This window comes from Poecilia latipinna, unplaced genomic scaffold (assembly GCF_001443285.1).
Source record: "Poecilia latipinna isolate Pla-1442-1.1 unplaced genomic scaffold, P_latipinna-1.0 Scaffold4212, whole genome shotgun sequence".
In the NCBI taxonomy this organism is placed as follows: domain Eukaryota; kingdom Metazoa; phylum Chordata; class Actinopteri; order Cyprinodontiformes; family Poeciliidae; genus Poecilia; species Poecilia latipinna.
Genome location: NW_015116828.1, coordinates 5,514 through 16,316, shown reverse-complemented (window position 1 = coordinate 16,316; position 10,803 = coordinate 5,514). Strand labels below are relative to the sequence as shown.

General features: G+C 41.2%; 2 protein-coding genes across 4 annotated transcripts in view; one reads left to right on the top strand and one right to left on the bottom strand.

Annotated features, from left to right (window-relative positions):
- LOC106942354 (5'-nucleotidase domain-containing protein 1) overlaps positions 1–7,124 on the top strand; it is an 18,561-nt gene extending 11,437 nt beyond the window's left edge. The window contains exons 3-7 of one of the 3 annotated variants that reach the window (XM_015025619.1): positions 1,003–1,074; positions 1,156–1,265; positions 2,900–2,979; positions 3,088–3,169; positions 6,648–7,124. In XM_015025619.1, coding sequence (XP_014881105.1) covers positions 1,003–1,074; positions 1,156–1,265; positions 2,900–2,979; positions 3,088–3,169; positions 6,648–6,655 — 352 coding nt within the window. In that variant the 3' untranslated portion in view covers positions 6,656–7,124. Of the gene's footprint in view, positions 1–1,002; positions 1,075–1,155; positions 1,266–1,349; positions 1,399–1,714; positions 2,863–2,899; positions 2,980–3,087; positions 3,577–6,647 lie in introns of those variants that run through there. The other 2 variants (XM_015025618.1, XM_015025621.1) reach the window with 2 other exon arrangements.
- Positions 3,626–8,680, bottom strand: col10a1b (collagen, type X, alpha 1b). The gene is made up of 3 exons (XM_015025617.1): positions 8,539–8,680; positions 7,995–8,124; positions 3,626–5,662 (listed from the first exon to the last, which is right to left on the bottom strand). Exons 2-3 carry the CDS (start codon positions 8,107–8,109, stop codon positions 3,807–3,809), a joined length of 1,971 nt encoding a protein of 656 aa, XP_014881103.1. The 5' UTR covers positions 8,110–8,124; positions 8,539–8,680; the 3' UTR covers positions 3,626–3,806.
- Positions 8,681–10,803: the final 2,123 nt, after the last annotated feature.

Below are 10,803 nucleotides of genomic sequence, written 5' to 3'. Positions count from 1 at the left end.
GAGCCAGTTGGTGAAAACACTCATCTTTACCACATATGAAAATTATGTTGCTAACAAAGTAAGATGTATGGAATGGTTTATATAGTTTTCATTGCCATCTGGGAAAAAGATTTTTCTTAATTCTTTTTTGTGTTGTTTTAGTTGAAAATATTTTAAATACTGTGCTGACAACTTTTTTTTTTCATTGGAACTTTAAAGAATAAGGTGAATACACACAAACCCATAAGTATCTATCACATCTACTGATGCTGAAATAGAACCAATCCACTTTCTGAGTGGAGTTTGCTTTCTCCTCAGACTATTATGTAGTCTGAGGTGTAAGCAAATTTACTATTATTTAGTAAATTTGCTTACAATTTAGTCTTATAATAAATAATAGCAATAATTAACATTATTTGATAATAATGGATAAAAAAAATCATAAAGTCTCTAGAACATAAAACAGTGTGTAATGTTAATCTATCTACTAAGCACCTGCAAAATGCTAATAATCTTGCACAATAACCAAACTTCTTACAAATACCAACATACTACTGTCTGAGATGGCTGCTTAGTCATCTCATAGTCGACCTAGCAGCCATCTGAGAAGCTGCTTTTGTGGCAGCTTTTTCTGACAGATCCCTTCGTGTATCCAGATGGCAGCATTGAAAATCTTTTTATTTGCTCCCAGTTTGTGTGTATTTTTGATTCTTGCAGGATCCTGACTGTAGTTATTCTCCTAGCTTACATTTTAGCAGACAGCCAATATACTGCCATGTTGCTGCCATGGCACTGTTTTATGCTGCCCTCCGGTGACAAATCTAGACGATTGTTCAGCTATTTTTGTTTCCTTGTATTATTTTTGTTCATTTCTTGTACAACCATATCACTAGCTGTTTTTCTACTGTTAAAATCATATTCCTAAATCAAAAATGCCCAAAATATTGAAAGATGTTAATAGTAATGAGATAAAATCTTAAATCTTAGCTTCATCTTATTTTTAAATTTCCATTTTGTTTCCAGTTTTAAGGGGTTGGTGGTGGATCTGGAGGACGGAAACATTGTGAAGTTGGCTGAAGATGGCACTGTTTTAAGGTATGCTTATTTGTCATAAAATGTATGCTTAGATCCCAGTCAATTTTGAAAAGTATTTGTGGATGTTTCTTGTTTGAATAGGGCAACGCATGGAACCAACGACCTCAGCACAGAAGAACTCATGAAACATTATGGGCCAAAACGGGAGTGGAAGCACTTCAACAGCCTAAGCACATCGTTTACAAGATCAGGTGGGATGGTTATGGTAATTTATCTTTGAATGAAGTTATGTCAGCTTTCCTGTCAAACCTTAGATGTTCTATCTTTCACCTCAGTCATAGACTCGTCTGCTTCCACAAGCTTGTCTTCAACCAAATCAGGAGATGCTGCTACTCCCTTTTCCTCTCCCTCCCATTTTTCTGTATCTAGAAGTCAGGTGAAGGCAACAGCTGGCGGCTGAGCCAGAATAAGTCTGCAGGTCCAAATAGTGTCAGCCCAAGAGTCCTGAAGGCCTGTGCAGAGAAGCTCTGTGGGATTATGCAGCACCTCTTCAACCTCAGCTTAACCCAAGAGAAGATTTTGGTTTTGTGGAAGACTTCCTGCCTGGTTCCAGTACGGAAGAAAACTCACCCATCAGTCGTCAATGACTATAGTCCTGTTGCCCTGACATCCTACAACATGAAGGTCCTGGAGAGACTCCTGCTGGCCCACCTGAGTAAACAGGGTAGCACATCTCAGGACCCCTGCAGTTTGCATATAGTTGTGGAGTTGGAGTTGAAGACGCTGTCATGCACCTACTTCAAGAAACTCACTGTCATCTGGGCAAAGCAGGCAGCTCTGTGAGGATCATGTTTTTTGATTTCTCCAGTGCATTTAACATAATTAAGCCTGATCTGCTCTGTGAGAAGCTCCAGAAAACACCGGTGGAGGCCTCAACAATCACCTGGATCTATGACTATGACTACCTCACAAACAGACCACAGTTTGTGAGACTGGAGGACTGTGTATCTAACCAGGTGGTCTGCAACACAGAAGCACCAGAGGGCACTGTGCTCTCACAATTCATTTTCACTTAAGACTTCCAACACAAGTCCAACTCGTATGACTCTGCAGTTGTCGGTTGTATCAGAGACGGACAAGAAGCTGAGTACAGAGAGTTGGTGGACCACTTTGTGTCATGGTGTGGGAACAATTGCCTTGTCTTGTATGTAAACAAAACAAAGCAGAAGATTGTAGATTTCAGGAGAAACGAGGTTGGATCAAACCCTATTTCCATCATGGGAGAAGAAGTGGCGGTGGTTGAGGAACATAAATACCTCGGAGTTCATCTGGACAACAAACTGGACTGGACAAACTGGACTTATCAACAATGAGCTGTTGATAAGAAGGGACAAAGGAGACTTTACTTCTTGTACTTCTTGAGGAAGTTAAGATCCTTCAAGGTTTGCAGCAAGAGGCTGCAGATGTTCTATCAGTCTGTTGCTGAAAGCCTCATCTCTTCTCCATCTGTTGGGGCAGCAGCATCAGAACCAGGGCTCTAAAAAAGCTTAACAACCTGATTAAAAAGTCTGGTTCTGTTCAGGGAACGAATGTAGAACCTGTGGATATGTCTAATCAAAGAAGGATTCTTCATAAAACCAAGAAAATTATGGACAACCCTGACCATGTCTTCATGAGTGTCTTCAGTCAGAGGCTTCTTCAAATTACCTGTAATAAAGACTGCTACAAGATATCTTTCCTGACAACAGCCATCACTATCTACAATAACTCTTTGAGCAATTTGAATTAATATGAGTTACAACAACATTTTATTTCCCTTTGGGGTAAAGTATTTTTGAATGAACTTGAATTGAATAACTAACTGTTATATGTGTATTTTTTGCAGCAAGATACTACTTCTATGACAATTACTTTGATCTTCCGGGGGCTCTGCTCTGCGGAAAAGTTGTGGACATGTTACACAAGGTAATATGTGTTTTAATAACTACAGGGATTTTTATCTGTAGATCCATTTTTTAAATACAAATCTGAATAGTTTTGTATCAACCCAATTTTTTCTTCCATTTTTGACAGCGGGGAAATGAGGTGAACTCCAACTTTTGGAAAGACATGTTGGCTGCCATTGACCACAATTACAATACATCTGCATTCAAAGGTACCCGGTTTATCTTAAATATACTCATAGTTCAATTAATGACTTTGACAAAAGATGAAACAAACTCAAAGATATTTTTCAAAGTCGTACTTTTATTCCATGTTTTTCTCAGTAACTGGTACATAACTTAACACATCCAGTGGGATATAGTTACAAAAAAAAAGCAGTTTGAAATTCTCCTCCAATGTTCTGTTTGTAGTCACAGTGCTGGCGTAAATGTGCTGATCTTTGATAACATATATTAGATCAGTTTTGCATATTTTTGTTTGTAAATTTAAAGGAAATCCTTAAACAAACAGAAATAAAAAAAACAAACACAAATAAAAAAGTATCTGTAAATGTTCCCGGTAGCTGTAGAGCACCACTTAAGAAATCTTCCAATATCATTCTATGTTTTTGTTTCATTTGTAAGGCATAGAGTGAATGGGGAACAAGGATGAATTTGAGGCCTAAATGTTTTTTTAGAAAAATGGTATCTCGGATCATTGAGTAATTTTTTACCCTTGTCATTTTGAGTGAGGTTGGTAAATAGTAAAACAGATTCACAATCTTTATTTCAATTTGTGTAAACTGATCTATTTCTCTGAGCAGTTTAATGTTTTTTGTAAGGTTTTGAAGTTTACAGGGATTCATTAAATCACGTTGAGGCAATCAAGAACCCAGAGAACCCACAGTGAACATTGTCAGCAGCAAATATTCCATTGCTTTCCTCATCGGGAACTTGGACATAGACTCTGTCCCCTGGGTGCAGCATAAAAACAGCACTGCCTGCCATCTGATCCAAGAAGCCCTTGTTGTATTCATCATAGATGAAAACCGTAGGCTCCTCATTTTTGTAGAGGGCCACCAATGCATTTGCACCATTGACATGCACGTGGAAACTAAAATAGTAAAGACCTGGGATCTGACAGGTGAACACACCGCTGTGGGGGTCATAGTGGTTCTCTCCATTGTAAAGAACCTGGTTGAAAGCAATAGGAGCTCCAGCAGGGGGGTAGGCCATGGTCAGCACAGCACTAAAGGCAGACATGGGAGCCTTCATCACTTCATGAGGCATCACAACTTCATGGGACTTGATTGGCATGCTCTTTTCATGGTGGTAGACCACCTCTCCTGGGGGACCAGGTGGACCAGGAGGACCAGCAGGACCAGGGAGACCATCATGGCCTCTCTGACCTGGAGATCCTGGGGGACCCATAGGACCAGAAATTCCCTTAGCTGTCAGGCCTGCTGGACCAGGTGGACCTGGGAGACCTGGGTGTCCCTTAAGTCCAGGGGGGCCTGATGGACCAGGGGGGCCAACTGGTCCTGATTCTCCTGGCAGTCCAGGTTCACCGCTTTTACCTGGTGCTCCTGGGGCCCCTGTGTGTCCTTTAAGTCCAGGTGCACCATTTGCACCAGGACTTCCTGGAGGGCCACCATGGCCTTGTGAACCCTTTGGACCCTGCGCCCCATTATGGCCTGGAACTCCTGGGGGACCTACTGCACCAGGAACACCTGGTTTTCCGGTAAAGCCTTGTGCTCCCTGCTCACCCTTGGATCCTCTTGGGCCTGGTGCACCAACCATACCAATATCACCTTTGGGTCCTACTGGCCCTGACTCACCCTGAAATCCTCTTGCACCCTGTGGACCAGCTGGGCCTATAGGACCAGGACCACCTGGTTGACCAGTAAATCCAGTTGGGCCTGGCTCTCCTTTCTGACCAGTGGTTCCTGGACTTCCTGGAGCTCCTCTGGATCCTGGTATTCCGGGTTCACCAGTCTTACCAACACCTGGCATGCCAGGGGAGCCTGGTTGACCAGCAGGTCCCTGTGGACCTTTGGGTCCCACAGGTCCGGGTGTACCTGGGGTACCATTCTGGCCTGGTTTTCCTGGTGCTCCTACACCTGGAGGTCCAGTGTGGCCCTTAAGACCTGGCAAACCCATTGGCCCAGGGGCACCATCCCTTCCTGGCGTTCCAGCCTGACCAGGTTCTCCTGGATAGCCAGGGGAACCAGGCTTGCCAACTCCAGGTTTGCCAGGCATGCCGGATGGGCCCATTGGCCCAGTTCCACCTGGTGGACCCTGGGCTCCAGGAACACCAATGCCTCTCTCTCCTTTTGGACCAGGAAGACCAGGGATACCAGGGTGCCCCTTCAAACCAGGTTCTCCTCTGTGACCCATTGGACCTGGAAGCCCTGATGGTCCAGGTTTTCCAACAGCTGAAAGTCCAGCAGGTCCAGGAGTTCCAGGTGTACCGGGGGCACCTCTTGGTCCCATTGGTCCAGTTGCACCGTTTAATCCTCTTTCACCAGGTCCACCAGGGATTCCGGGTTTTCCAGGAGCACCTGGGGTACCAGGTTTGCCAGCCTGAGAGAGGCCAGGGGCTCCAGGTGGTCCTGGTGGGCCCCGAGGTCCTGTGTGTCCAACACCCCTCTCTCCAGGAGGTCCAGATGGTCCCATTGGTCCTGGCTCACCTGGGGGTCCTGGAGGACCTTGTGGTCCTGCAACAGCTAAAGAATAGAAGAAAAACAACAAAGCATTAGTCTGGTGGTACACCAGTCCTTCCTGTTTTGTTTTTATCCTCTGAATATTTTGTGCAATATTTCTTTGCACAAAATAAAAATGGTAATAATAAAAGCATCACCAACCACTTTATTCAAGGAATTAATCAGGTCAAATGCAGATATATTTTGCAGGTGTTTTCATATGTCGAAACCTTTGACTTTTCGTGAAAGATGTAAAATACTAACTACGACACATCTTGAGTAAAACACCACTCCCTATGATTATAGAGTGGGTTGTGATGATGGCTGTGTTTTTTCCCTAACCCACAACCTTCATAGGAAAGCTGATATGTACACACCAACCAGCTCACATGTTCTTGTCTATTGCACCTCCATGTGCCTGCACTGTAGTGCACTCTTTCATTTTCTACACTGAAAATATAGCTACTTTTCCTCATCACCAGCATCACTTGCTTACAGTTCTCACCATGAGTCGCAGGTACATGCACTAAGCTCACACACCTAATATTGTCCTCTAAATTGTTTACCATAAAACTGAAAATTATAATGTGACAGATCTTATTCTCATTCTATTTTCTATTTTCTATATGAGCTCAATTTCTAAACAAGTGAGATCTTGGGAGCTAAAGATAAAAAGTACCCAATTAATCCTGTGCAACATTGGTTCATTTCAATTAAAATAAAATATTTTTATTTTATATATATATATATATATATATATATATATATATATATATAAGAAATTAAGTGTTTGTTGAATTAAAAGTTTGATGCCCTACTCTGACTTTAAAAACTATGTCAATAAGCTTTAAGATTTGGATAGGTAACAGTCTGCATTTGTGAAAACTGCTAAAATATTCTATTTATCAATAAATCAGAATTGGCAGAAAAGGGTTTGTGAATGTACTAAAGAGTCTTTTGAAACAGTGTTTAGTGAAGAAATCACTCTGACAGGGCTGTCATTTTCCAGCCACATGACGACTGCTGCCTGAATCCTCAGAAGATGTTTATGCCAGAATCGGAGCTCTTGGCAGGCAGCAATACCACAAACTGAAGGTGATGATACTGGCCCCAGTGACTGACCTGGACTTGGAACTTTACTGACTTGGGAACAATGACTACTCTCCTGTGTACTTTGTGTCAGGCCTTTATGTCTCAGCTGATCTGCCATAGTTACAAACTATTCTGATTTAAAACAAGATGAAACATTTATTAGACTCAACTTATGAGATAATTTCTTTAAGTTTGTGGTGGGATTTGGAGACCATGAGCCCTTTGGGTGGAGCAGGGCTGCATCTGTTTTGTCGATTGGTCTAGTCCAAGCCCTCATTCTTTATTTGCAGTTATGTTCTTCTAGAGACTTACAGTCAAACCACATCAACAGCTCTGTAAGTGCTGAACACAACTTTTGAATCATTAACTTGAGTGATAAAATATATTAGACGTCTAACAAGCAGTTGCGTCATAGCAACTGATGCTTTGTTCTTTTGTTCTTTATTTTATTGCTTTGCCAAAAATGACAGCTCCCTTGTTAGTCTTTTTATTCTTAGCACAAAAGCTCTCTAACAGCCTTACCCCACCTAGCAGGTGTAACACAGGAGCTGAGTTGATCTACTAGGTGGGCCTTAATAACGTAGGGTGGCACAGACATGTAGGAGTCAACAGTTTGACTCGGTGTGAATAGGAGGTGTTTTACTGAAAGCTAATTGTGCTAAGGGTGATTGCATTAAGGAGGATAATGATTTGATTTTACAGCTTACTGAGAACTTCTATGGATGAGAAATGCTTTTTCTGGGTTTGGTTGGGTTATTTAGGAGATTTAGAAGAGTTTAAGAAGTCAGGGTCTGAATTACACTTTACAGTTTAACTCACATTAATGTAGCTGCACTGATTAGTCCAGCCATAAAGTGCTTTTATAAAGACCTAGTGGACTACTTGGGCTTTGGTCTTCCATGCTTTTAGTGGAGAGAAGAAGCTTAAGTTCTTTAGTGAACCTTCTGAAGACATATTTAGAACTACTTGCTCACAAGTTTGTCATTCCTAACTTTTCTTTTCTTTAGTGGTTCTAGTTGATTGGATTTGCCGGACCCAGCATGGAGCAGACAGAGCCTGAAACCAGCTCAGAGTTACTTGCATTGTCCACTAAGCTTGACCTGAGATGACTCATCTATGAACCTTTCTTTTGCAACAGACTTACTGATTTATTGATTGTAGCAATACCATAGCAAAACCATTCATCCAACAGCCGTTTCCAGCACTACAGCGTGATAAATTTCTGCAAGGGAAAATAAAAAGTGCACGACTTGAAGTGACTCACAGTGACTCTTCACGGGGTAAGGGACCTTTGACACTTTTGGCGCGTAGTATCTCTCGGGGGTTCCCTCGGCCAAGGCCAGGAGGACAAATAGGAGGCTTGTTACCCTCAAGTCCATCTTGTGAAGCTAAACCTGAACATACAAACAGGAGAGAAAGTAAACAAATTAGAGGTGTGTTGATTTCTGCTGCATCTTTCATGTTTTATGTCAACCAGCATAAATGGACTAATAACTTGTAACAGCAGTGTTAAAGATGTTCCCCAAACAATGGCAACAAGTCCAAATCAGGTATTTCATAAACCAGTCAATTCTTGAAAATGCGGCTCTGTTTGAACTCTGAAAATGTTAATGTTGCCTTCTGGCGGATGCTGAGCACATATGTCAGCAAGCATTGCACAGTAATGCTTCTACTTCTGTAAATTCAAACAAATGCTTCATCAAACTTACTCTACCTCCAACCATAAGCCCTCCCTGGGTTCAGAGCCAGCCTGCAACTGGGAGTCTCCCTCACCTTCATGCAACGACCCGAAATCAAGGCCAACTTACCGTGAAGGTTTACGCTCCAAAGAAACAAGTAGTGGGGTGGGGGATAGGAGTGTCAGGAGGCTGCTGTCCCAGCACGGTACTTGTATATCCTTAGACGTAGAGTGGGTCTGCCAGTGTGAGTGGCAGCTGCTGCTTCCCAACACGCTGGGCTCAAGGTTTTTATACTGAGCTGCTCTCCGGCATCATGGAATCATCTACCTCACACGGAAGACCCTCCCTGCTCTGATGTCATTTTTAATGATGGGTGCCATGTCCCAAAGAGGCCTGTCACTTCAGAGTGACGGTTCTTCCTCTCTTCCATCTTCCCTCCCTCCTTCCTCTGCCTGGTTCTCTCTGCCTGTGTGGAGTAGCGCAGGGGAGATTCTCCCTCTGGATGACTTGATCTCTGCTACTGTTCATGTGGCTTCCAGTCTCATTTGACTGGTTGTTCACATCAGATCTAGGCTTCATTAAATCCCTCTATTTGCAGGTTTGACTGACTTAGAATTCCAGGTTTAGTGTTTTTTTTTCTCTTCTAAATACACAAACAGTTTTATTTTTGTTGTGTAAAACCAGGCCCTTATTGAAAAAGTGGTCTGTCTCAGACTCTCACAGCCTTTAATTTTCCAGAAACACATCCTGACACTGTTTTCTTCTTGTCTGAAGACACTGCAGGATAAAACCCACAGTAAACATCTTTTCCCCACATACTATGTTTTCCAGCTTTGCTTTAATCATATATTTTGACCTGTAATTTCAAAAATTGATCTTTCTTGCTGTGCTTGTAGAGACAATTGAATGATCTATATACAGGCTTGAATTTCACGTCAAAAGGTGCGAGTCCTAGGATGTGCAGAGGGATGCAGGGAAGAACAGTTCAATGTTCAGACACTAGGAGGCAGAAGTGAGGTTTTGTCAGATGCTCCTCCACTTCACCCTGATGACAAATAGAAGTGTAGCTCACAGAGTCTTCTGAATATCTCTTTACATGAAATTAGATCTTAAACATATAATAAAAGAACAAAAAAAACTAAAATAAATTTAAGAAGCAGGATTTTTGATAAATAATTTTAAGCTCTGTGTACATCTGTGGTGTCGATGCAGTAAGCTGCTTCAAACAAGTTTGTTTATGGCTTTAAGAATCAGATCAGATGATGAAACTGAATTGACTCCTCTGTATTTTCTGTGTCTCTTTTGATTTCCTGTCAGGAATGTCCCGAATGTCACTATGTCCCGGTGCCAGTACTCTCACTGCACTCTACAGTGCAGTGTAGCGTATGGACTCAGTCAAAGTGCACATAAGGATTTGAATGCCCTGGTTACAAGCATGCAAAAATTTGACAGTTGTGACAGTACGCCCCTCTGTCGTAACTTTGACATCCAAAGGGACTGGTCACTGCTAAAAAGTACAACTACAATAACAAGCAACAACAAAATCAATTTTAAATATACAGCATAGGTATTTTTGCGTTCCAAAGTTATTGCTGGAGATATTTGACTATCCAAATTTTGTTGTGACTTGTTGAATACAGAGCAAAATTCAATGAATTGCACATGCTCAGTAGAGTGAAACAAAAATTATTTAAATACTTTACGTTTGAAAACTAATTTCTTTCTCTTCTGTGATAGGCACAATTTGCTCTGTAAACATTGCTATGGCCCTAAATGGCAAAAAATACACATTAAAATGTGCTAATGTTCAATTTAACAATTTTAAAGAAAATTATCCCTGCCATTTGACTCAAAAGGGTAAAAAAATGTGGCTAAAAGTTAGTTTGATATAAAGTGGAGCTAATGTGCTAACAAGATCAAGTGAAGGACAAACATATAAAAAAATGGGAATAAAGGCCTGATGCTACATTGTGAAAAATAAAAGCACTAATTGAATTAAAATGTCCTCCTTCAAAGAAACTATGAATGTTGTGACTTATAGACCAAAAATGTTACAAGAAATTCATAAGGAACACTGACATCAATTTTAATCCCCCCTGGTAGAGGGGATTAAAAATTATGATATCTCTACAGAAAATAAGAACCAAATACCTTTCTATTCCCGCTCCCACAAAAAAATAAGATTAATTTTATAATTATGTATGTGCAAAGTTTTCCTTGTAATGACTTTCTGCCTCAGAAATTCAAAATAAATATCAATTGCTTTGCGCTTTGTGACTGAGATTTTGAAACACTACACATTTTTTCAATTGCAACTTCATTCGTTTTTAGAAAGATTTTCAAAAATAGATATTGTACAAGCAATCTATTCAATCCTAAGTTTTATTATAATAA